At 42.6% G+C, this 27,170-nt stretch overlaps 3 protein-coding genes and 2 long non-coding RNA genes across 7 annotated transcripts; 1 reads left to right on the top strand and 4 right to left on the bottom strand.

The window, feature by feature from the left end:
• Positions 1-80: 80 nt before the first annotated feature.
• LOC129602202 (uncharacterized) lies at positions 81-967 on the bottom strand. Its single transcript, XR_008692369.1, has 3 exons — positions 909-967; positions 715-825; positions 81-218 (listed from the first exon to the last, which is right to left on the bottom strand). It is a non-coding gene; the product is annotated as an uncharacterized LOC129602202 (long non-coding RNA).
• A 2,689-nt stretch (positions 968-3,656) lies between these two features.
• LOC129602201 (uncharacterized) lies at positions 3,657-4,836 on the bottom strand. Its single transcript, XM_055501181.1, has 3 exons — positions 4,693-4,836; positions 4,210-4,438; positions 3,657-3,757 (listed from the first exon to the last, which is right to left on the bottom strand). The coding sequence occupies exons 1-3, from the start codon at positions 4,802-4,804 to the stop codon at positions 3,748-3,750; spliced, it is 351 nt and encodes a 116-aa protein (XP_055357156.1). The 5' UTR covers positions 4,805-4,836; the 3' UTR covers positions 3,657-3,747.
• A 265-nt stretch (positions 4,837-5,101) lies between these two features.
• Positions 5,102-6,184, bottom strand: LOC129602197 (uncharacterized). The gene is made up of 3 exons (XM_055501174.1): positions 5,998-6,184; positions 5,606-5,877; positions 5,102-5,215 (listed from the first exon to the last, which is right to left on the bottom strand). Coding segments are annotated over exons 1-3 (387 nt in total). The 5' UTR covers positions 5,999-6,184.
• A 392-nt stretch (positions 6,185-6,576) lies between these two features.
• Positions 6,577-10,256, top strand: LOC129602203 (uncharacterized). The gene is made up of 4 exons (XR_008692370.1): positions 6,577-7,169; positions 9,284-9,436; positions 9,783-10,093; positions 10,174-10,256. It is a non-coding gene; the product is annotated as an uncharacterized LOC129602203 (long non-coding RNA).
• A 3,061-nt stretch (positions 10,257-13,317) lies between these two features.
• Positions 13,318-27,166, bottom strand: LOC129602200 (C-Jun-amino-terminal kinase-interacting protein 3-like). 3 transcript variants are annotated; one of them, XM_055501178.1, is made up of 25 exons: positions 26,451-27,166; positions 25,728-26,000; positions 25,120-25,240; positions 24,989-25,059; positions 24,659-24,720; positions 24,372-24,581; positions 23,317-23,375; positions 23,230-23,259; positions 23,085-23,150; positions 22,175-22,198; positions 22,027-22,084; positions 21,880-21,936; positions 20,839-21,171; positions 20,198-20,398; positions 19,876-20,119; positions 19,395-19,629; positions 18,720-18,950; positions 18,240-18,387; positions 18,084-18,164; positions 16,990-17,275; positions 16,330-16,501; positions 16,105-16,224; positions 15,872-15,997; positions 15,679-15,789; positions 13,318-13,857 (listed from the first exon to the last, which is right to left on the bottom strand). In XM_055501178.1, the coding sequence occupies exons 2-25, from the start codon at positions 25,971-25,973 to the stop codon at positions 13,733-13,735; spliced, it is 3,417 nt and encodes a 1,138-aa protein (XP_055357153.1). In that variant the 5' UTR covers positions 25,974-26,000; positions 26,451-27,166; the 3' UTR covers positions 13,318-13,732. The 3 variants fall into 3 exon arrangements, with proteins under 3 accessions (XP_055357153.1, XP_055357154.1, XP_055357155.1); XM_055501179.1 differs by having other exon boundaries at positions 26,441-27,166; XM_055501180.1 differs by lacking the exon at positions 22,175-22,198.
• Positions 27,167-27,170: the final 4 nt, after the last annotated feature.

The raw sequence follows: 27,170 nt of genomic DNA on the forward strand, positions 1-27,170 counted from the left end.
AATCTGCGTCACCGACTAGAGACCATCACGGCTGTCCGTTGCATTGCGCCTGTCTGCTAGCTGCCGCCCGAGGAGGGTGTCCGTCGCTCTCCTTCAGGATCGGGGCGCGGAGGTGGTAGGCGTGGTCGGCGTCTGCCACACGATCAGGTGCGAGCGGATACTGCGCGGCTCCGCGTTGCCGCCCGGAGAATCCTCCAGTCCGCTCTCCGCACTGTCATCTGTGAACAATTTCCATACAGCAATACACTTCTTTGCGTGATGCAACAAGGGAAATTTTTGTTGCTGGTATTTGTCACAGTCATACGAATTTTCTCAAACGTAAATTTACGGTTGTTCAAACGACAAAACCTTTAAAATTATCGATACATCATAAAATTACAACTGAGCAAATTATTTTTTCGGTAATATTGTAGGGAGTGAATTATTGTACATTGCAAAATGCTTCAATTAAAAACAATTTCATTATTATCCCACTATTACAAAGTCTTAACAAGGTTTACAGTTTCAATAAGCCGCACACAAAGCGTATGCAAACATGCACAAGCCATCACACTACAACACTGCTGCATTTCACCAGAGCTGTTACTTCAGTTAAACTGACTGATTGCGAGATATTCAGGTCCTTTCTAACCATTCTTAAGATAACCATTCTTAATGCACTGCATGAGCTATTTATTACTGAATAAATCTAATGAATTTATTTGGTCAATTTACCGTAGCGGAAGTCCACGTAGCCTTCACCCCCGGACACCAGCAGACTGGCGTCCTCCTGGCTGGCCTTCGGGTCGTTGCTGGAAGGCGTGGCCCCGCCGAGTGTGTACGTTCCTGCATTGAGCAATCATTTTTAAATATCACTAATGCGTGCATTACGGATTGATGTCCCACGGGATCAGCGCAATACAACGCACCGGGAATGGAGACGAAGAACTTGACCTCCTCCCGGCGTCCGTGATACGACACCTGCGCCAGGGGTCATCACACCCGGGCAGACACTTCGATACGACTGGCCGCCTCCTTGTCCGGGTTGCTGGCATCTAAATTAATAACAGTAACAGTGATAATAAATGTATAATTTGGAGAAAAATTGTAAAATAAAATATTAATGGAACAAAAAATGAAATAATAATGGAGTCTTACCTGGCGTGAAACTGAGGGGAATGAAGAGGAGGACGCCGGTGCTGGTGCCGATCCACAGGCGCGGCAGGAGGCCGACATGGCCGTGATGCGCACCAGCGAGATGCGCAAGCGACCCTTACCTAGCAGGCTAGCACAGATTAACTCATACTTCCGTAATACTGCAATGACGTTCAAACACTAACAACATGTCTTAACAACGACATATACCACTGAAAATAATCAGTATACATTTTACAACATCTATTTCCTGTGATTTAACCGAGCGTCCATGTTCATAAAAAAATTCATTAAGCGCAGCAGCATCCATGCATTACGTTAGCCACAAACACAAACTATTTCTACTCAAAAAGTTCATTTTTACAACCGCAAATCTCCATTGCAGAGGCAAAGTATTAACGTTATTATTCTTTTCCCTGTGCTTACACGAGTTCATTGCTTTGTTCACAGCCATTACGCTACGACGACTGTCAACCACTTTAGACACCATACAGTGGCATTCACAAAGCGGACGAAAAACTGTCACTTTATCGACCATTCAACGAGCTACTTTCCTTATCCACTGTACCTACCAGGATCTTCATGGAGAGGGGATCGACGACGTGGATCTTGTTCCGGCAACCGGCCCACACGCAGTCCCGTTGCTCACTGCCAGCCGCCCCCGGGCTGCGGCGGATGCCGGGGATGTAGTCGGGATAGGGCGGCGGGACGATGCTCATGGCGCGGATGGCGTGGTCGGCCTGGCCCAGACTCAGCAGGTGGTAGTTGGTCGTGTCCCACCAGCCACCCGGCTGCACCCGCCGGAACACCGCCACGCCCGTCCGCCAACGAGGCCAGCACGCGGCCCGTCGTATGTCTGCCGAAATACAGAAAACATTCAGCTTGGGCACTGCTACCTATATTAATTCACTACATACTCAGGCGAAAATATTATATGACTGCATTTCCACACGCCTGAAAATATATCAATTCATGAATGTTATGATTATACTTTCTACTGAAATTATTACTGTTATTATATCCGAAATATTCCTTAATTATGGTCCTATGGATATCGTATTAGAAAGACGAAATTAGAATATGTATGGATTCATAGATATTCTCTATTGTTTTACACATAAAGCGACAAAGAAAATACGATAACCATAACGTACTAGCGCTTTTACAAGGTGTTTCCATTACCGAAATTTCTCGTACCAGTTACGAGGAACTCACTTTTGAGAAGAAATGAAGCCGTTACACAAACACATTGTGTATAACATGTTCTACTACTCGCATAATAGTATTAAAGCTCTTAAAATTTTGTTTGAATAAATCAAAACTGTTGTCCAAATAGAACGTGAGATTTTCATAGAAAGAAGAAAAACAATCATCACATCGTTATAGTTTGCTATCAGTTCTCATTTCTCAACGGTACGGTCAGCGATTTCGTTCGTTCTTTTCTGGCCCGTCAGCCATTATTCTACGAAAATCACATACCGGACAGTATGTCCAGCACACTATGTACAGAGTACATATCTTAAGAGTGCCAGTTCACCCATGGCTATACTGACTTACTAACTTCTTTAAATTCGATACAATCATAAAGGTTGTATTATCCAACTAATTATTTACGAATTCTAGGTTAATTACTGACATTTCGCCGAGCGTAGCACTCACACAATGCAGAGGACCGCGTCGTCCAGGATCACCTTGCTGAGGCGTTTGCGATATATCCGCGACGCGTGATAAATGTACAACCTGCATCAAGGCGTCAGTGTTCAGTGGAGCGGTGCCATACACGTCATTACACGAAACTGTTCCAATATGATCGTTGAAATTACCCACGATTCTGACTGCCGATCCACACGGTACCTCCACCCGGGCGCGGCCCAGATCGGAGTCAACGGGAATGTGGTCACTACAGCTCTCCGCACTGGGATCACTTCGCGCTCATCTCGCTCGACAGATCCGCTGTTGCATTGTTCACTGCAACACAATCACCATTGTTCGATCATTTTTATTAGTGTAAATCAGCGCAGGCATGTTGTTATGTATACTGGCTATTGTCGATAAAGTTTACATCACCATTGTTACCGCGGTCGCTCTGTATTCTGGTCGATTAATTCTCCACTAACAAAATGCAATAATAGATACACCTTCGCGGTGGAGATTTTTGGATTATTTGCTCATAAGGTCAATTAGGTATTTTCCAAATTAAATGAAATTAGCTGTGCATTATTTTGCATACTGGTTATATTAATAAAGACTGTCAAAATTCGTTATTACTGAGCTTCAGTTATTTGTCTTCCTATTATGTACACTCAAATTCCGTTTATTCACTTTATTGCAGCTTATTTTCTAACAAATCGGACCAGCTCGGTCGTTGTCGTTCACTTTCGGAATAAAACTCACCGCTTGCGTCGCTGGGCAGTGCATTGCTTGCCATAGTCCCACCGCTGCGCTGGCAACGCTCTTGACCGGCGGCGACGATCCCGTCGCGCAGGACACGAAGAGAATATTCCCCAGATCCGTACTGCGTCCCCGTCCGCCGGTGCTCATTAGCGGATGTTCGATGGCCTTCTTCTCGGACTGGCCTCCGGCTTCTCCACCGGCACCGGGATCTCCACGTCGTCATGAATGCCTACAGACAGCGTACAGCAACTCGATAGAAAACAGCCACTTTAAATCAGCCACTATGTAGTCACAAGTACAGATACTGCTCTATCATACACTGATAATATCATAGTACAGAGGTTGCGCCTTAAAGTTCGACTAAATTGAGGCAGTTCCTAACGGCATCATGAAAACAATTTCAAAATTAATTTACGGTAAATTTTCGACCTGAAATAACTCCTCCCAGCAAGAAAACCAAGCAAGATGCACAATAAAAACTGACCATAACTTCACAATATAATCATCGTACTGGAAATCCCAGTCGCTGTACGTAAGCAACGTAACCAACGGGTAATTCGCAATTTTTATCCGAACTACATTTTTTACCTAATTACCGGAGAACAAAATGTGATTATTAAAACAATACCAAACCGATTTCTCCCTCGTTATTATCGATTTCTCCCTCGTCCAATGGCTCACCTGGAACGTAACCCATGCACAGTAGATGCGATGAACAGACGGGGAAGCTCTCGGTTGGCGTCCATGACGGTCACCTTGCCACTGGAGCACTGGAGTGGGTGGAACTGCAGATCCAGATGACGGACGAGGCGGCTGCGTACGCCTGTTCGCGCAGGGCATCGGCGCCCGGTTCGGTCGCATCGGCGGTCGGCGTGCGTGGTGGCAGTTAAATGCCCACTGCACACCAGATCTACAACCAAACAAACGTAGAATACTGGCTTCTTGCAGCCGCCTGCTCGTCTAAATTCAGGTTTGACAGTGTACCATGAACGATACATCATATTGTGGTATATTTCGTAAATACTTAATTTTTTAAATAATGCAAATGTACATTTATGTACGTTTATAATTGCCTATTGTTTTGGTAATATAGTTTTAATGTCAAACTTTTATATTAGTTATTTTACATAATTCCATTTTATTCACTTTAATTTTCGCGCGTACCTTCATATCGGGATCCTTCTCCACCAACGGCCGGGAGTAGAGAGGCTTCGGGACGACGACACTGCCAAACACAATACCAGCTCCGCTTGCCGCGACCACCGGCACACTCCATCCGAACGCCTGCACCGCCCACTCGGCGTCTCCTTCCCGGCCGATCGCCCTGAATTATGGACCCACAGGATCCCCGGTCGCCGGTGGGAGGACTTTCCTGCGGCGTCCCGCCGTTCTCCGCCGCCGTAGCAATCCTAAAACCGCGTGTTAGCGCACACCAACGCAGAAATAATGCCAACTACGTGATGCAAAAAATAAGACCCAGTACCCACCGTTTATAATGTTCCTGGAGGTCGACGACGTCGGCGGTGTCGATGGGCGCCGCTTCCGAGGCGGGAGGAGATCGCGACGCGGTGCTCTACTGCGAGGGGACATGGTGCCGCCGCCCGGCGAGGGCAGGAGGGTGTGGTCGTTGTTGTAGCGGACGGCGCTGTTCTCGCGGCTGCCGGTGCTCCCAAACAGGCCACTGAAGCTGAAAAACGAATGCTACATTATGACATATCCCAATTAAACATCCTGCATCACTGTATCGCATACGCTTCTTTGCTCAATTGATTATTAATTTACTCTGTTAACCGACAAAAGGAAAAAAATTATCGACAAATGAACACAAAGATAACGAAAGAAAAATGCATATACCCAATTATTCGATATTTATCATAATCGTTAAAGGGTTTATCATTTCAAATAAACCGGAAGATCATCTTAGATCCATCACACTACGTGAATGCATGCAATACTAGTATAACTTATAATAACGATCCGATGAACAATCCGAGCGGCGATTTTCATTATATTATTCTTTTTCCAGCCGGCCTGTATTTTTGATACTTTTGCATTTATTCATCACGCTGCCACTTACAATTTGAAGAAGCTGGACCGGCCGCGGCGCTGCTGCACGACGACGCGCTGATTCTGTGAGAGTATGGCGCGCATCTCGTCCTGGAGCTCCATGAACTGCTCCTTGTACTTGTTCTTCTCCTGCACCAACCGCGTCACCTCCTCGCATGAAGCGCTTCTGATGCGCATGCGGCACCAGCGCGTTCTTGCCTTCTAAATGGACGATGCGCTCCTTCAGCTTGTTCTCCACTTCTTGTAGCGAGGCGTTCTCTTCGCGGTAGCATCTCTTTCGCACTGAAAAGCGAGCTGGCACAGTAATTTACGAAAACAACGGAATATTAATCAACATCATGCACGAAAATGTCAAACAAACACCAGACCGACCCAAAATAAAGCTCAAACGATTTTCTTTACTTTTTAGAAATTCACATAGCAAGAAGTCGCTGCAGAAGCACTCTTCTTAGGTAGCGAACAATTCGCGTTACCGATAGTATATCCAGCCACTGCGTACAGTTTAAAAAAGTAAAAAGTAAAAGACAGAAAAGATAATACTTTATTATCTTTTTAACACAAGGTGCAAGCGCGGGTACCTCCTTTACGGTAAAAATTTAAACTCTCAAACAATTACATTCAATCAAGGACAGAATGATCCGTTCTGGAGATTACAGCGAGCAAGAAGTGAAAAGAAGTTGAATCAATAAGCCATAAATCTGAATCATTTTAAGCAGTATTTCGGTAATGCACTTATTCGTTATACTGATGGTTTTACCATAAAGTATAAGCCATAAAACTACGTTGCCGAACATGATCAAAGTGGCAGGAAACACAGCCAGAGCGACAACTGGCATACTTCGAAGTATCATAAACAAAATACCTGGAAAATTCGTCAAACGGACTGACGGGATCTTCCCCGGTTTGCTACACCAGGCGGCTAATAAATGACGAACTCCTCAGAATTAACAGCGCCTTATAAAGGAGGGTAATAAACAACAATCCGTCAAGTTTTTGGAAAAGTTCACTAATTCTGGTTTTGGGTTTTGGCAGCTTCCTAGTGGGATTGCAGCGTTTCGGAAAATGTTACAGTTATGCGTACTGCGTACATGTCGGTGTATACGACATATGCCGTGGTTTCTCTTTGTGATTATCGATGTTGTATGATCGCATAATTATGCTACATCACTTAAATGGAGCCCTGGTATCTAGGCAACCGGAAACTTGTCACTAGCGACACGCCCGGGTGTACACCCATTGCTTCGGGATCAGTGGCAAGTGACAACGCGTAAACGATCAAACCGGTTGTAAGTGCTATTTTCGATAACTTTTGTGATTTGAAGACTGTTGCGCTTATTAACATGGTTCCACGCTGTGACCCTATAGTGTTTTTACAATCACTTCATCTGCCGCCAGCGTAAATTTTACTGATTGGCTCAGTAATGGTTATTTTCCCAGAGTTAATAGAAGACCATAATTTTTTTTGCTGATTTGGGATACACAATATTCGGATGTTTGTGCGTTTGCCTTGTTTTTGTCACCCTTTATGTGAGCTTCTCTCACTCTGATTTGATTATTTGCCGACAAATTACAAGGTATGCAGGACAACTCGACACTACTTACCTAATAAAAATATAACGCGGTGAAAGCCCCGTATGCCACTGTGGTGTATGTGCTGTGAGAGTGCATCGTAACTTTATTGTCAAGTATCGTAGCGCGATCGGGAGTAACTGAATGAATAGGAAAGTCGAGAACCGTAGCTGGCAGAGAAGAGAAGATAGTTGCTAAAAAGTATGTAAAGAAAGGAAATCACGAGAACCAGAAGACTAATACATTACAGCCACCTTTATACCACCGTTCGCTCTTTGTAATACCTTTGTCATCCCACTGTTGACTCCGCATACCACAATTTTTTTTATTTTTTTATCGATAATTTTCGTGAAATAATACAGTTTGGTGCATCAGAATGATTTGCATGACTATAAACCAAGAAATACTGACCGATGCCATTGGCGTCCTCGCACTAAATTGCATACAGGCAGAACCGTTCAACGTTAACATTGTAGGTTGCATCCGGGATCGGCACTTCGGGTGTTTGCTTGTACTGCTTCTTCGTACCGTAGGTTGCAGTACCTTAACGGTTTTTAACTTGCAGTCTTTGTATTTCTTAACTTTCAGATTCTCAACCTTTTCAGTATTTATTAGATATTTAAAAATGGAGATTGGCGGTATGCGGAGTTAAACGTGGTTCATATGCTCTTATCAGTTTTATTAATAATTTACACTTTATTTCGTTTTTTTCGTAACAACTCCAGCGGTCAGCAGAACGCTTATACTTTCGATTATATTTTTACATCCATTTTTTGTTTACATGAATGGTTATACATTTATTTTAATGTGTTTGCAACTTTACGTTTAGCCTACAGTTAGTGGTTTGCGTTTGCAATGGATACGTGAATTATCGAAGTGAACCACCTGATCCGGCGGCCCGTCTCGGTCGTTGTTCGGGCGTCATACCATTCATACAGAATTCAAACTCATCAGCGGCATTTTGTAAACTGGCGCCTTCGACCTTTGCCGATCGATATCAGCGAAAACGCGTGCCACTATGCATCTAGTATCTATGAAGCTACTCAACGGTTAGGCTTCGGTGGCCACTGCGATTGTTTTTTCCCAGTCGACGAGTGTAGCCGGCAGGAAGGTGGACGGGTGGATGGTGGATCCTCAATGAAGGTCATCCACCTTTCTCAAAAGGTCATCCACCTTTCTCATCAACCTTTCTGTTAAGGTCATCCACCTTTCTGGAAAGGTCATCCACCTTTCTCATCCACCTTTCTGGAAAGGTCATCCACCTTTCTGCCGGCGATACATATCCATTGATCTCACTACGATGACATTTTTCACATTGTATTTTTTTGAGAGCAAAAAATCTTTTCGCCAGCTCGCTGAGGGTCGGCCAAGTTTACCTTTGTCTTTTCTTTGCTTTTGCCTTTTCACTCTGGTTGTTTCAACATTACCTTTACCTCTGCCGCCGCGAAAACTTTTCCGGCCGAATTAGCCATCCCAAAAAGTCGTTTGAAATAACCTTGACCGTTTCCTTTAACATTTACATAGTAGACTGCCGTCTAACACTTTACCGTCTCTGGACTTTATTGGTGTTTTACCGCATTTACACAGTTTTTTAAATAATACAGTGTCCGACTTGAACATTGTAAACGAAGTTGTGTGTTAGTTTTAACATAAACAAATATTCAATATAAATCACCCATCAAAATCACTAATTTGCCCTTCACTATTTACATGGGCATTATTTCAGGTAAATCGGCAATCAAAATTCAAATTTTAAAAATTATAATAATCAAATTATAATTTATTTATCGCCGGTTAAAATTTAATGGTTAATGGTTTTCCATCATTGTACAGAATCATTGTAAAACTAACACTCTAAAAACTAAAACTAACATTTAGAAATTTTTAGTAAAGAAAGGTTTTATGAAAGGTAAAGGTAAAGTTGAAAAAGGCAAACTGAAACGGCATAGGCAACGGTGCGGCAAAGGTATAGTAGGCCTACCCCCAAAAACGCCTTTTTGCCTTTTTAATCCGAATCATCATTTTTGCCATTCGGACTGGCAGAAAGGCTGATGCGCACAATGGCGCCAAGCAAAGATCGAAGTATTTCGCCTTGCATAATGATGAATTATTTTTGAAGAATGGTGGATGACCTTTGAAAAAAGGTGGACGTCCTTTAAAAAATGGTAGATGAGCTTTGAAGGAGTGTGGATGATTTTCGGCGGAACATGGGATGCCGAAATCAAAGAAACAGTGGTGGAAAGCGATTAAGTGGCATGCCTTTCTTTCGTAGGTAAAAGACAAACCGTAATTGTGGGAACTTAGTGTAGGGTACTGATTGCGAGCGGAAGTCGCTTATATAAATTAACACTGGCGCTTCGCGTTTGGCCATTTTTCCGGTGACTTAGTTTGTGTAGCAAGCTAAGATTCTGTTTTCTCAACTTACTCCAGTATTACTGATCGTGCTTTCAGGGTCGGTATATTAGCCAATGTGCGAAATTTATTTGAGATATGTAATTTGGTGAATTATGAAAATGATAAATGACAAAACAAAAGGTTGACACGCTGGCGTAACTCTTAGCCCCGCATTTCGAAACTGCCATGCGTGGCCCAAAGACCAAAATTTAATTTTGTTTCAGATCTTGCGAAGCGTTTTCGGGAGCAGTCTGATGAAATGTGCGCAAAGTCAATTTAGATACAGCGTTGCAGTATGAAAATACTCCGCGGCATGGTGCGCAGTATTCCCGGCAGCGGAAAGCAATCGACAAACTCACTTTCTGCTCTGGGATTTTCTTGGGGTTTTTTAGAAGTCTACAACTTCAGCTTAGTTATTTTGTAATTAATCTGCTATCGATTATGTTTTGGTTGTTAGTTAATGGATATAGCAGTGAACAGCAATTGCTACAATTTGCAATACCTTTCCAGAAATGTGGATGGCCTTTATAAAAAGGTGGGTGACTTTTAACGAAAGGTGGATGACCTTTATATAAAGGTGGATGACCTTTAAAGAAAGGTGGATGACTTTTGCAGAAAGGTGGATGACCTTTACAGAAAGGTGGACTACCATAACAACACTCACTTAAGGTGCTACAACGTCTCCACTTGAGTTTGCCTTGCTGTTAGTGGTCCAGAAGTGAACTGTTTGTAATGCAAGAATTTCTGTGCACAAAAGGTTTGCAAAAAATCACGTATACGTAAGTTGCGCGAACACGGCCACCAGATTAGGACGTTGTTGTATTTCCGCCTTCATCCCCAAGAGCTACGTTCCGTTCTGTCATGCACATTTAGTTGCATTTTCCTGATAGGTGCAGCTTTGCACATGGTACAAGACAGACCATACATTATGGCCACCGCCGCTCTGAGCGCAAATTGTTACGGTATTCCTAGTTTCCTACTTAATTAAATGTCTCCAGATGCACACCAGGACGCCGACGGTAGATCAGTGACTACCAAAAACAACTCGGCAGAAAAGGTGTGTACGACTGCTAGAATAATTCAAGCATATTGTTTACCATAAAGGATAGCAATTACTGAAAAATTGTTGTAACGAATGCCAATGATGAGAAAGCACAAAGTTGACAGGTTCGACAATCGACAGAAAGGTGGATGACCTTTGCAAAAAGGTGGATAACCTTTTCAAAAAGGTGGATGACTTTTGCAAAAAGGTGGATGACCTTCATTGAAGATCCACCATCCACCCGTCCACCTTCCTGCCGGCTACACACAACTAGGTGCATTTTCTTGATAGATGCAGCTGAGCTTGTAATACAAGGCAGACCATTCATTATGGCCACGGCCGCCCTGAGCACACATTGTCACGGGAACTGGTAGTCCTACTTTTATACTTAAATGTCTCCAGATGCAAACCAGGACGCCGACGGTAGATCAGTGACTACCAAAAACAACTTGGCAGAAAAGTTGTGTACGACCGATAGAATGATACAATCATATTGATACGAGACGGAGAGTTGTTTACCAGAATGGGTAGCAATTACTGAAAAATTGTTGTGATGAATAAGCTTATGCAGATAAGATGGGTTACCTTCCGCGGAAAGGTGGATGACCTTTACAAAAAGGTGGATGAGAAAGGTGGATGACCTTTGCAGAAAGGTGGATAAAGGTGGATGACCTTTACAGAAAGGTGGATGACCTTCATTGAAGATCCACCATCCACCCGTCCACCTTCCTGCCGGCTACAGACGAGCACTGTTCTGCAACTAAATTAGGGAACTACAGGAATGCTGACACCATTTTACAACAGGAACGGATGTTACAAGCTGTTCTGTTCAATACAGGCTTCTGTTCACCAACCGCTCCCACGTCTCTTGAGAAGGAAGCTCATTCTTTTCGTACTTTGATGGTCAATCGTACAGCTTTTTGTACTCCGCCTAGAAACAAGCAACTTCTTTAGACGGAGAACAAAAAACTTTGTTTCGCGACAAATCACGAGAGGAGCGGACGCTTCGTATTTTCGTTCATATGTATGGGTTTTTGTTCGTTCAAAAACCGCTTCCACGTCTCCTGAGACGGAACCTCGTTTTTTCCATATTCTGACGGTCTTCCGGATGCTTGTGACAAACCTCGTCCACTGTTCTGTCCGAACATGTTCGAAGCCGTTTTATCCACCAACGCTTTCTGGTAAGAGCAGATACCGGAATAATAAACCTAGGCCTTTTTTAAACGCTGCTGATGCTTTTCTGGAGAGCCACCTGCGTGCCTGTTCGTGCTCGCGAAAGTTCTGTCGGAACGTCCTTGCAGCTTGTTGGACCGTTCGCTCGTGCATCCAAAACACTCTCCATTTCCTGAATGAGGTATACGGCTGACTTCTGGCAAAGCTGACACGGAAGGGAGTCAGTAAGGAGCTCACCTACTTATCAGAAGTCCTATCAAGGTACACGACAAGTTCAACTAGCGGCAGCCGCGTTCGTGTGACTTTTCCGCCCATTCTGTGGGTAATGGGTATGCTATGGTACGTACTTCGTGTTGTTGCTGGATGTACCCACCTAAACGCTTTCGTAATAATGTAAATTGATTGATAGAGCTCGCGTAACTGTAACTCTACTCAACGTATTCGTAATTTCTTATACAGTCATTTCTTCCGGAGCGCTATAAGATGGTTTTCCGTATTTGGTGTTCTTTATGCGGACACTGAAGTGACCGCAAAAGGATCGCACTGGAAACGGAACGCCGCTCATAACGCAATAAGTCTGCACATTTTGTATTAGATACAACCGTACAAGTAGTCAAGTAATTTAAGCACTGCATGCGATCTTCGCCATCACAGAATACTACTATGGATAAATATGTGCACGGTATACACTGAAGCGTTTGAAAAGGTCACCTCGTAAAATGGTTTGCGAGAGTACGTGCAAAAATGATACGGTTTCGCGGTGCATCAGCACGGCGTCGCTGCGCAAAAATGCAGTCGTCTTCAGAAAGTGTTTTGTACTGTTAGAAGACCGGACGAAGCAAATTATGTTTCCGAATAATGGCACATGCATATGGATTGCGTCTCAAAGCTACAGTTCTTTATAGCCGGTACTCGTATACTAAAAACACACTTTTGGGATATTTACTGGTAGTTAAAACATAACATTCCTGATGACCAGCATCGTTACTAAAATCAGTCAATATTGATGTAAAACTTTTCGGAATGTTCTTATAGCCATAACTTCCGAACCGGATGCTGCCGGTACAAGCTGTCTCTCGCCTATTTATAAAAATCACTATGCATATCTACATAAACGTTTTTGGGAGTGCGCGAAAGTGAAGGTGTTCATGGCTGTAAATACACGAATTTGGTACCATGTACCGGGTCATTCCCTTATGGTAAGGTATGTATAGAAGTAAGGTATGTATAGAAGTAGGCATATGCAGCTTTTTTGAGAGGAGAAACCGGAGAAACGGTCCACTCAATTTCTGAATCAGAGAATCAGTGTTGCTTTAACGCGAGGTAATGCTGCTTACGTTTCGTATTGGTATGAGACTGGATGAAGTGTATTTTGTGTTGAAATGACAAATGGCGTAGTTTTGCGTTTAACCTATGCTAATGTGAATAACCCAATAAAAATGCAAATGCAAGTAATCATGCTTATACTTGTAGGAATAAGAAGTACAACTTGTATAAGGTACAGATTTTGAGGATTTTGTAGCAAGCACCATGCGAAACAAATATTTCTAAATGTCTTCCAATATTATCGTTAAATTTATTTTGTTTCCATTTCCCATAATCACGATTCCCGAAGAAAAACACAACACACCAATCACAAATTCGCCAATCCACAGAAAAGCACCACCACAAAAAAACAAAAACACTAATAAAAAATCCATTTAGAAACGCATAAAATCAGTAAAATCAAATAGAAACTCCAGCTAAAAGACAAGTAAAAGCACTATGAACACGATAACAAACACTGTGAACACCATACTGGAAGCCGTATAAACGAAAGGTCAGTGTAATAAACTGGCAAAACCATCCCTTGCATAATCTGCGTCACCGACTAGAGACCATCACGGCTGTCCGTTGCATTGCGCCTGTTCTGGTAGCTGCCGCCCTCCGGGCGAGGGAAGGGGTGTCCCTCGTTCCCCTTTACGATCGGGGCGCGGAGGTGGTAGGCGTGGTCGGCGTCTGCCACACGATCAGGTGCGAGCGGATACTGCGCGGCTCCGCGTTGCCGCCCGGAGAATCCTCCAGTCCGCTCTCCGCACTATCATCTGCAAACAGTTTCCATACATCACCAACAAAGGAAATTTTTGTTGCTGGTATTGTCACAGACTGTACAACACAGACGAATTTTGTTTTCATCAAAGTAAATTTACGGTTGGTCAAACCACAAAACATTTTTTAAACATCAGTACAATCATTATCGATATAATTACAACTGAGCAAATTATTTTTTTCGATAATATTCTAGCATTTGTGAAGAATAAGACATTATCGGGAAATGGAATGGATTACCTTGCAAAACGCTTTAATAAAAAACAAATTCATTATGAGCACACTGTCAATTAGTGATGTGCTACTAAATAAAACTAAATAAATGCTATTTAATTAGTAAAAGCTTCCCTAAAATTAAATGTGGAGTAAACAGTAAAGTTTTACATGCAGAATTAGTAAAAGTAAGTAAATATTCAGCTACAATAGTAAATAGTAAGTAAATAGTAAGATTTGGCTACCGCTAAATGAAAGTTATTTACTAATTCATTTACTGATCGAATTTTAGCAAATAACCAGATGAAAAACTCGTTGGTATACTGAGGCAGGTTCATCATTAACGGCGTTGCATACTAAAGTTGGCGCCAACGGCCTTAACAGACGGTGGTATTGCTGTTCACGTAAACGCAATGTACCGCCAACCCGAAACTGCGGTTACGTTACGTATTATTATAAGAATTTGAAACACTGCAATGCAACAGCAGCCTGGCAAGCCGATTGTGCAATACATTTGTACTGCTAGATTTTGCCTTTACAGACCATAGATTCGCATAAAGTACAGTACATTTTGATTCCTTCATGAAATCCACAAGTGTCCCAAATTAGTGTTGGGTAGTAAAAGTCCTTGCCAATATACTTATTTTTACTATCGGCTTTTGAAAGTTTACTTATTTTTACTTACTATTCAAAATTTTTCGGGACTTTTACTTACTTTTACTTTTTATTTCAATTTTCCCAAGGACATTTACTTACTAAATTAAAGTAAATTTACTAAATAAATGTAATTTAGCATTGAAAGTTTCGAATTGCGTTAGTTTCAAAGCGCAACAGACTACTGAAAATAGTGCAAATAAATTTCTTATGCATTAATCGAGCTATACAGGTGCATACTGAAAAATAAATACTGCTGCTTTGAGGGCGGCAGGCTGGCAGCCGACTACTGCGCACACTCACTTTACCTGCGAGTGGCGGCGGCGGACACGCCGATTTTCCGTAACGTTGATAAAACGATTTAGTAAATAATTTAGTAAATGATTTTTATTTATTCAACGCTGAACCTTAATATTTACTTACTTTTACTATTCCGTCTGCACATTTACTTACTTTTACTTACGTTGTTTCCAAAACCTTACTATTTACTAGACTTTTAATATTAGGCGGACTTTTACTAAGTAAATGGCCGTTATTTAATTTTATTTAGTAGCACAACACTATCCCAAATATGATAATAACATTAAATTAAAAATTAAAATAAATTATTTAGTATAATTAGTACGTAATTGATTGTGAAAAATGGCAATAGTAAGTATTTGAAAAATTTTGGGTTAATAGTAAGTAATAGTAAGTAAAAGTTTTGGAAGATTAGTAAATAGTAAGTAAGGTAGCAGGAAGCTGTAGCAGCACATCACTACTGTCAATAACTCACAATAAGGTTGACAATTTTAACGAGCCGTCCACACACAACGCACGCACTCACGCAAAAGCCATTACACTACAACACTACTGCACGCAGACTGCTGCTTTGTACATTACCATTCTTAATGCACTGCATTAGCTATTTATTACTGAATAAATCTAATGAATTTATCTGGTTAATTTACCGTAGCGGAAGTCCACGTAGCCTTCACCCCCGGACACCAGCAGACTGGCGTCCTCCTGGCTGGCCTTCGGGTCGTTGCTGGCCGGCGTGGCCCCGCCGGGTGTGTACGTTCCTGCATTGAGCAATCAATTTAAAAATCATTAATGCGTGCGTTACGGATTGATGTCCAACGGGAGCAGCGCCGAATAACGTACCGGGGATGGAGACAAAGAACTTGACCTCCTCCCGGTGTCCGTGATAGGACACCTGCGCCAGTGTGTCATCGCACCCGGGCAGACATTTCGCCACGTCCGCCGACTCCTTGTCCGGGTTGCTAGCATCTAAATTATTCATAAAAATAGTGATAAAAATGTATAAAATTTTGAAAAAAATTGCAAAACATAAAATAATAATGGAACAAAAAAATGAAATAATAATGGAGTCTTACCTGGGGTAAAACTGAGGGGAATGGAGAGGACGACGCCGGTACTGGTGCCGATCCACAGGCGCCGACACGAGGCCGACATGGCCGTGATACGCACCAGCGAGATGCCCAAGCGACCCTTACCTAGAACAGAATAACTCATCACTTTCATATTACTGCATTGACGGTTAGACACTGACAACTCTCCACCGTGATTACATGAAAACCGTAACTAAAATGGATATTTACCGGCGACCAGCGCGCAGAGCGGCTCGACGGCCAGATCCTGGAGGTGCTGCATGGTGCGGGCGTGGAAGAGACGCAGCGTGTTGTCCAGTCGCAGCGAGATCCACACGCCCTGCCCCACCACCACCATCTGCCGGATGGCGCTGTCCACCCGCGAATGCGCCTCGAAACTGCTCTGCAAAGCCCCAACACATCGCGTCGCTTAATCAGAAATCAAAGACAGGCAGTTATTTCCCAACATTTTTTTAACAATGACATAATATTGTAACACCGAAAACAGTCGGTATTATACTATTACTTACATTTTACAACATTTTTTTTACTGTAATTTAACCGAATGTACACATTCAATAAAAAAAACCCAATTGAGCGCAGCAGCAATCCAGACATCAAGCTGGCCACAAACACATAATATTTCTACAAAAAATTTCAGGTCTATAGCCGTAAAATCTTCATCGAGAAATACTAAACTAATTATTTGAACTGCTCATTGCAGAAGCAAAGCATTTGGACTTATCACCTCGCGCTTTAACGGACATCGGTTTCTCACAGCCACTACTATACGACGACCGAAATCCACTCTACACACTATGCACAAAGCGGACGACAAACTGCTACTTTATCGACCATTTAACGAGCCATTTCTCGGCCACATCCACCTACCAGGATCTTCATGGAGAGGGGATCGACGACATGGATCTTGTTCCGGCAACCGGCCCACACGCAGTCCCGTTGCTCACTGCCAGCCGCCCCCGGGCTGCGACGAATGCCGGGGATGTAGTCGGGATAGGGCGGCGGGACGATGCTCATGGCGCGGATGGCGTGGTCGGCCTGGCCCAGACTCAGCAGGTGGTAGTTGGTCGTGTCCCACCAGCCACCCGGCTGCACCCGCCGGAACACCGCCACACGCCCGTCCGCCAACGAGGCCAACACGCGGCCCGTCGTATGTCTACCGAAATACAGACAATTTCAGATTTTAAACTGCCACTTAAAATTCTCTATACTTCTATACTCAAACAGAAATGTTATATGACTGCATTTTTACATACCTGAAGATACTACATATATCATACGAATATTATGCCCATACGTACGTATAGATACGGTTATAAATATTAATATTTTTAATACCGAGGATATTCATTAGTTACAGTATATCGGAAAATTGAGATGCTATTTGAGTACGTATGTAATCCTATGTTCTTTATTTTACAAATACAGCAACAATCACATATAGTCACATATAGATATGTTAACGTACTAACACTTTTACAAGGTATACTCATTACCGCAATTTCTCGTGCCAGTTAAGGGAAATTCACTTACAAGAAGAATTAAAGCCGTTGCGTTTCTAAAAAATTCATTGCTTATAACATGTTCTACAGCTTGGAAAATTGTTTTTATATAAATCAAAAATTGTTGTCCAGACACGAGAAAGTGAGGTTTTTCATAGAAAGGAAACAAAATTAAAAAAGCATATCACATCGTTAGTTTGCTTATTGCTATCAATTCTCAATGTATTCTGCGGTCAGTTTCTCTTCCTCCATCCCCTGTTTAGCCATTATTCTACGAAAACCACACCGATAATTACATACAGGACAGTGAGCACTACTTTGTAGAGAACAGGTTAAGGACGACCAGTTCATCCATAGCTTCACATCCTGGCTTCTTTCAGTTGGATAGAACCATAAAGTAATGCCGTCATAATTATTTATACATTCCCCGTTAATCATACTTCGCCCTGGTACAATACTCACACAATGCAGAGGACCGCGTCGTCCAGGACCACCTTGCTGAGGCGTTTGCGATACATCCGCGACGCATGATAAATGTACAGCCTGCATCAAGACGTCGAAGTTCAGTGAAGCGGTGACATACAGCAAAACTATTCCAATACAATCGTCGAATGTTACCCGCGATTCTGACTGCCAATCCAGATGGTACCCTCCACCCGGGCACGGCCCAGATCGGAGTCAACGGGAATGTGGTCACTAGTGCTCTCCGCACTGGGATCCCACGTCGCGCTCATCTCGCTCGACAGATCCGTTGTTGCATTGTTCACTACAACACAATCACCATTGTTACCGCAGTCGCTGTGTTTTTCTGGACGAATAATTCTCCACTAACAAAACGAAACAACAGATGCAACTTCGCGGTGAAGACTTCTGGATTAGTTCTCGCAAAGGTCAATCATTTCAAAATTAAATTCAGCAGGAGTACAAGTACATTTATTTTGAATATTGATTATATTAATGAAAATTTTAAATTACCATATTGCTGAGCTTGAATTACTTTTCTCGTATTACACAATTAAATTCAGTTTATTGCTGCTTACTCTCTATACAGATCGAACCAACTCGGTTGGTGGCGTTGACTTTCGCAATGAAACTCACCGCTTGCATCGCTGGGCAGTGCATTGCTCGTCGTGTGTCCCACCGCTGCGCTGGTGACGCTCTTGACCGGCGGCGACGATCCCGTTGCGCAGGACACGAAGAGGATGTTCCCCAAATCCGCACTGCGCCCCCGTCCGCCGCTGTTCATCAGCGGATGCTCGATGGCCTTCTTCTCCGGACTGGCTTCCGGCTTCTCCAACGGCACCGGGATCTCCACGTCGTCGTGAGCGCCTGTATGTACACAACGGCTTGATAGAACAACAGCGACTTTAAATCAGCAACTATACACATGGAAAAGCTGGTCTATCGTACAATGATAATATCGTAGTACGGAGGTCTCGCATTAAAATTCGACTAGTTCGACTTCGTTAAGCAGTTCGTAATGGCATCACGAAAACACTTTGCAAAATAAATTTAATAAATTTACGTAAAATTTTTGACCGGAAATAACTTCATCCAGCAACCGAACCGAGTAAAACGCACAATAAAAACTGACCATAACTTCACAATATAATCATCGTACTGGAAAACCCAGTCGCTGTACCTAACCAACGGGTAATTCGCAATTTTTATCCGAAACTACATTTTTTACCTAATTACGAGAGAACAAATGTAATTATTAATACTATGCCAAGCCGATTTCTCCCTGATTTTTATTCATCCTAATGGGCTTACCTGGAACGTAACCGATGCACAGTAGATGCGACGAGCAGACGGGGAAGCTCTCCACCACATCGTTGGGCCGGTTGGCGTCGATGACCGTCACCTTGCCGCTGGAGTGCGTCGAACTGCAGATCCAGATGACGGACGATGCAGCCGCGTACGCCTGTTCGCGCAGCGCATCGGAACCCGGCTCAGCAGCGGCGGTGACCGTGCGTGGCGGCAGCTGAATGCCCACTGCGCACCAAATCTATAACCAAACAAACGTAGAGTAGTGGCTTGCTTCACCCGCCTTCTTCTCATCTTAATTCTCGCAAACATTGTAACAAGCATTATACATTACCGTGTGGTAAATGTTGTAAAGACTTAAGTCTTTAAATGATGTATATGTATGTTTACGTTTCTTACATGCTTTGTTTATTAGTTACATAATTTTAATGTCACCTGTTTTACTAGTAAATATTTACGAAATCCATTTTATTCACTTCGCGCGTACCTTCATATCGGGATCCTTTTCCACCAGTGGCCGGGAGTAGAGAGGTTTCGGGACGACAGCACTGCCCAGTACATTGCCAGCTCCGCTTGCCGCGACGACCGGCACACTCCACCCAAACGCCTGCACACGCCCACTCGGCGTCTCCTTCCCGGCTGATCGCCCTGAAATGGACCCACGGGATCCCCGGCCGCCGGTAGGAGGGCTCTTCTGCGGTGTCCCGGCATTCTCCGCCACCGTGGCAATCCTAAAACCGCGTGTTAACGCACACCAACGCAGAAATAATGCCAACTACGTGATGCAAAGAATAAGATGCTGTACTCACCGTTTATAATGCTCCTGGAGGTCCACGACGTCGGCGGTGTCGATGGGCGCCGCTTCCGAGGCGGGAGGCGATCGCGACGCGGTGCTCTGCTGCGAGGGGGACATGGTGCCGCCGCCCCGCGAGGGCGGGAGGGTGTGGTCGTTGTTGTAGCGGACAGCGCTGTTCTCGCGGCTGCCGGAGCTCCCAAACAGGCCGCTGAAGCTGAAAACGAAAGCTACATTATGATACATCCAGCCAGCATCACTGAACCGTACACGCTTCCTTACTCAACTAATTATAAAACAGTAGTGTCCAACCGCAGCCGATGAAAATTATGAACAGAAGCAAAACTGTGGTTCGTTATTACTTACTGGCTTAATTACTACTTTACTGTATTTACCGAAAAAGGGAAAAATTATCGAGAACTGAAGAAAAAACATAACGAAAGAACAATTCATAATACCCGAGTATTCGATAATCGTTAAATGCTTTACCATTGTGAGAGTTGAGCAGGTCATCTTAGAGCCATCACAATACAGTACCATTTTAACATAATAACAATAACACAAACAATCCGAGCGGCGATTTTCATTCTATTACTCGTTTTCCAACCGGCCTTTTTTTGACACCTTTTCACATCTATTCATCACGTTGCCACTTACAATTTGAAGAAGCCGGACCGGCCGCGGCGCTGCTGCATGACGACGCGCTGATTCTGCGACAGTTTGGCGCGCATCTCGTCCTGCAACTCCATGAGCTGCTCCTTGTACTTGTTCTTCTCCTGCACCAACCGCGCCATCTCCACGCGCGTGAAACGCTTCTGCTGCGCGTATGGCACTAGGGCGTTCTCATCGTCCTGACTGGCCTCGTGCAGCTTCAGTTCGTAGTGCTCACGCATTCGCTTTAAATTGTCCTCGAGGTTGACGATGCGCTCCTTCAGCTTGTTCTTCACTTCCTGCAGCGAGGCGTTCTCTTCACGGAACATCTCCTTCTCACTGCAAAACGCACATCGAGTTAGTGATGTAGTTTATGGAAAGAACAACATTATAATCAACATCCTGCCCCAAAAATGTCCATAACTTAAATAAGCGAGGAAAATAAGTCGAAAATTAATTTTTTGAATGAAAAACACATAACTATTTACGAGTTTAATTTTTTACTTCTAATTTCTGCCTGAATCGTCCCAGATGAGCTTTTTAAACACGGGATCAAATTGGTTCAAAATAAAACTCGTAATGCGTAAAAAATTTTATCAAAAACATAAACATCAAACAGCACTGCAGACTCAGCATTTTTAGGTAACGAACAAACAAGTATTTCGGACGGTAAACCTGTTATTACATAATTATATAAAATCAAATGCGAACTTTAAAAAATGATTCGCAAATCATGCATAAAACAAGAAAAACTACAGAACCCTAGCAATATTAAAAACTGTAAAAACTACGAGTAAATGCGACAATTATAATTAAGCACCAAGTAACGTTGTTGACGTTGATCAACGCTTATGCAGGGAATACGGTTTATACAGTATGCGACTATTCAGCCACAACACTACGCCACTACACACCCTTATCCAAGTAATTAACGAGCGACAGCCGCCCATAAATAAAAACGACAAAAGTCAAAAAACCATCAATAATATACACAATAAGGTCAATAAATAAGAACTACAAAGCAATACGCTAAAAACTACAATATACCTGGACAATTCATCCAACTGGGCAATGAGATCATCCTTGACAACGTTCAAGGCATTCCTGTAACAGCCGGCTAATTAAAAAAGTCTCCAAGAATTTTCAAAGAAGCAAACTAATGCAGTAATCAGTCAGTTAATGAATCCAGCCTACTTCGTGGCTAATAAATCGTTGTTTTCCCGGATCAGTTCCTCGATCTCGCGGCTGATGGCTGTAAATCCCAGTAAAACGGTTTATTGATGATTCAATAACAATGTTATGTTAAACATGCAAGAACAGGCATGACTGCCAACAGACTTACCAAAGGGGAAACGCCCACTGGCCGCTAGTTAGCAAACATGAAAAAGCACAAGGTTAGCCAAACCAACAAACAACGACCCCATTCCCACCACACCGGGCCCACACTCGGACACACGCACAACAAACCATGTTAGAAAAACCAACATAAACAATGAAGAAATTAACTTCTACTTCAAGTATTGGTTTTTTTAAAAATAATTTTCAAACAATGAAAAACCTACACGCAAACCTATTTTACATAGGCTTTTTTTATATATCAGAAAACATGAAATACAACTGGCCCATTCAAGAAAAGCAATTATTCAATCATTACTTCCCAAATCCCGTAGTAAAAAACGAAGGAACAGATTATTTATCGCTATTTTTTGCGGATATATAGAAAAATACTATTAAATTATCGCATCCCGTTTTTTTCAGAAACGAAATAACATTTTAAAAAAAAATCAGCTAAAACGTTTTTCGAATTAAATCTTGAGAAATATTTCCGTTAATTTGAATCCAAAACATCCAGACATCCAAAATAATCCCGTGAAACTCAACAAATACCTTTTCCCAAATTCCATTAAACTGTTTCGAAATAAAGCTAATTCATTAGGCGGAATTTTCAAAACCAGCTAGAAGATTATTAGAGAATAAATCCTAATTGATTATTTTTTATAAACTTTTAAAGAAAAAAATACGAACAACCATTCGACAGAGTATTATAGAAACATGTTGAATGTTTAATTTCGCACCCCCACATTGACAAATACCCTGTGACTCCACAGCAGCAAATACGCTTTTAATTATCCCCTCGACAGGCCATAACCCACACTTAAACCACCCGCACCGCGAATGCACATCGCGTCCTACTATTCTCATTTCCCATCCCCCATTATCCCCGGTTATCCCCCCATCCCCGACCGTCTTACCATCAGCATCCGTCCGCTCCGTCGGCACCGCGCCCTGCGCATCACCGCTGCCCTCCTCCTCCGTATCTGTTCACACACACAACACAGCCATATTAACCGTCTGCCTCGCGATCGATGGCAAGACAGGGATCATCATGCCACTGACCTGATCCCACGTCCTTCTTCTCATCCCGCTCTGCAAGATTACACTGCCAGTGTTTGTCAAAGCAAGAGACAGGAAGCGAGACCGTACCCCCCAGCTCCATGTCATCCGGCTCCATTGACATGTCGCCTTCCGTGTACGATGTCATTCTGTGGGATCAGAGGAAAACAAGAGTTGGGCTGGCAACTGTCATGTTCGATACATTCTAATCCATGTGTAAATCTTAGTCTTACCAACAGTTACCATCACAAAATTTATTACTAATTTCTGTATCCGTAAAATATTCTTCCTACATATTATCAAAAATTTTAACGCAAATTTATTTACGCAGATTTATTTACTCTAACGGTCTTACTGCAAACAGCAAAGCCAGCGCGACAAACTGATTTCGGTGATTGTCGGAAACACAGTGACTGTAGGGGCGTTGTGATTAAAAAAAACGTTGTGGTATACAGTAAGTTATGCTCTCGCGACATATGCCGAAGTATGAAATCGTAGAGCAACGGCATGTCCAACTAGTGTGTCTGGTAAGTACGAGTAGTGAGTGCTGCCGTAAAAATATAAAGACAAATCTGCACAAAATAATTTCTTTTTATGTAGATAACTTTGCAAGTTATTACTATTTGCACTAAAAAAAAAATTCTAAACGGAAAACACTTGGAGAAAACAAGAATCATGACACACAGCTGAGCAAACTCCTAGTTTTAAAAAATAGGTTCCTGGCCCGGCTTTGATTAGAAAATATAATCCATAGATTAAAATAAAAAATATATTCAAAAAAATACGTGTAAAACAGATGGAAGTTTAAATAAACTGCAAGACCATGAGACATTGAAAACCAGACATTAAAATGTCGATGACGCACGAGCACAATCCACCCATGAAAACCGCAAAACTTTGCACCTAACAATTAGACATCTCTCTAGTTACAGCAACTATTGCTCTATGCAGTTTATTTACAGAAACAGATATTCCACAAGAAATCAATTCCAGAATACATTCTTGTTGAAGTTGTTTTCAAATCAACACGATTGGCAGATGAAGGATTGCTTTCGTTGAAAATTTCTGTTAAATTAATTCTATTAATTATTTCGCTTACAATTTACAGACATATCCCAGCGAATAAGGACACTATCCAAATTTACCTCCTGGGCAGAATGTTGGTGAAGTTGGCGCTCTGCAGCGGCGCAACGCTCCCCGGGCTGGCGTGCGCCGCCCGCACCGTCTGCTCCATGGAGTTGAGTAGTTGGCGGCCCCGCTGCGCGAGTCGCGCCTCCACATCCTCGTCGTCCATGTCGATCTCGGAGGCCTGCGAGGCCGAGGACAGCGGCTCCTTCACGAAGCCGTTCTCGTCACTGTCGCATCATACAACAAGACCAACATTGACATTAGCGCGTGCCAATCATTTCTCCGCTACAATGCCGCTGCATACATGTTATTGGCGCCGAGTAAATACCGCGTCCTTTCCAGATGCTCCACGTGCGTCTTGAACAGCTACATTATAAAAGCCAATGTTGACATAAATGTAATAACCTCGATCAATCTCTTCATTCATTCGAAACATTTCCAAATAAACATCAATTAATTTCCGCAACATAAACTGCTATTTTACCAATATTTTCATAAATCTCATCGCTAAAAACTATTGCACATTTTCCGTTGATGGCGATATATAAGAGCACTTCTTCTGAATTTAAGAAAACATTAATCCGAAATTATTGACAGATTTATGCCGAATTATTTTTATCATTCCTTGTCGCACCTGAGAATATCGGTCATGGAGTTTGTCATATTCTTTACGGGTTTCTTTTTCCTTCTCTTCATAACGCATCACTAGAAGAATCGATTAAATCGTTATAATGGCAGAGTAAAGCGGCGGAATTAATTATGCACCCTGATCGGCGGCGCTCTTGGACTTGACTTCCATAATGCGGACAATGGCCTCCAGACTGTCGCTCTTCTCCTGCAGTTGCCGCTTCTCCTCGTCCAACGAGTCTTCCACCTCCACCACTTTCTGCATAATCAATATTATCAGTATTATTTGCAAAAAATCAGTGTTATCAGATTATTATACCCGTAACAGATGAAACTGTCCAAAAACGTTCTCAAAATTAAGAAAAAACAAAGACAGAATCTGCGCAATATTAGTCATACACAGCACCGGAAACTGTGAGTTTTTACAGTCACAGAAAAAAACCGGATACCACAAACAACACAAAATTCTTTCAAAAATTATCTCCATATTGCGAGAAATCACCAACAAGTAAAAAATAACAGCGTGTAAAGAATGAAAACAAAATTTCCGATGTACAGTACAGAAAAGTCTAAGAAAACCAGTAAAACTGTAAACAATTTAAGGAAAATCAGCCAGCCCCCACATTTTCCGAGTAGGCATTTCAAGAATAACAACAGAAAAATGTTTGCAAAAGTCGGAAGTTTTTTAAATGGATTTTTTTTCAAATATTTTTGCATCAGAAATCGGAAAGTAAGGAGCAACGGACCTGTTGGAAGTGTTTGCGCTGGGCCTTCTCGCGGTCGTACTGCGTGATGAGCTGCTCGTTGTCCTCGCGCAGCACCTCCACCTCGGCGCGCCGCTCCTCGTTCTCCACGCAGCTGGCGTCCAGCAGTTCCAGCGCGTTGACGATCAGCGGCATCAGCCCGTCCGCCACCTTCTCGTCGTACTTGCCCATCAGCTTCTCGAACTCCGCGTAGATGGCCTGCGCCAGATTCTGCACCTTCTCCGCCATCCTCAACACTCCTCTTCACTTACACACCTACAAAATTCACAGTTTCACAAAAATACCCATTAAGGAAGTAAACAAGTGATATCCAATACAAATACACACCAAGTATAAAAATGCGCGAAGAATATTACAAAAAAATTTAGAAACAAATAAACGAACCGTAGCTTTTTACAGCCACGATTTCTGCTGTTTTTGTTATAAACATTTATCGGCATCTTAAACCAAAATAAAAAACTGAAAAAAAGGAAGAAAAATCGCGTGAAAATTTAAGGTTTTATTAGGAACGTAAACGAAGCCATGAAAGGATAAAAACGATAAGGAATATTGTAATAAGTAAATATAAGAGTAATAAGACTAGAAGTTCCACTGCAAAAGGCAAAATGGGATAAAAATCAAAATAAACAAATTAAGTACAACCAGCAACCGCACAATTCTGAGCCAAGATAGTTGTAAATCATCTAAATAATTACCAGAAATCACCTTTTCAAATCTCAACCGAGTGAATCCGAGACAAATCAACAAGACACGCCAAAACTCTGCTCCACAGAAATGACACAATGAAAAATTCCGCTCGCGCGTTCCATCAAGATTCGTGTCATGACTGCCATCCACACAAAATAAAACTCTCAATATGCTACAATACTGTCATGCGAGGGTCAAAAACAAGGAAACAGTAGTCCAGAAATCGTTTCCTGCAACCAGTGTTGTGCGAGTGATGAGTGTGACGCGGAATGGTCGATTACAATCTCCGCGCACTGCTCGTACACACACGCGCGTTCTGCGGTCGGATCTCCACGCATCCACGTGACTTTATTATGGTTCAGTCTGTTTTCTTCACGCGGCTCATTTAACGAGTCATACAGCCCGCAGGTTGCTGTGATAAAACCGATCAGATCATGCGATAACGATGCACAAATACGTACAATTCAACCACATTCAGTCATTCACTGGCTAAATTAAAGCTCATTAAAAATTCAAAATTCATGCTATGAATGATAATAAATCAGAAATCAGATAAAGCGATCTCTGTAAAAGATTAAAATCACCGATTATGCGGGCAATATCACATATGGATCTCTGAAACAGATAAAATAAGATAAAAATGGATCAAATCATTGCGCCCGAAATTTATTCAAATCACGACCAATCTTTCTAATGAGCGGGATGGAAAATGGGAGCCGAACCAGGATTTTTTACCTC

Source organism: Paramacrobiotus metropolitanus, unplaced genomic scaffold (genome assembly GCF_019649055.1).
Source record: "Paramacrobiotus metropolitanus isolate TYO unplaced genomic scaffold, Prichtersi_v1.0 Parri_scaffold0000358, whole genome shotgun sequence".
NCBI classification, from domain to species: Eukaryota; Metazoa; Tardigrada; class Eutardigrada; order Parachela; family Macrobiotidae; genus Paramacrobiotus; species Paramacrobiotus metropolitanus.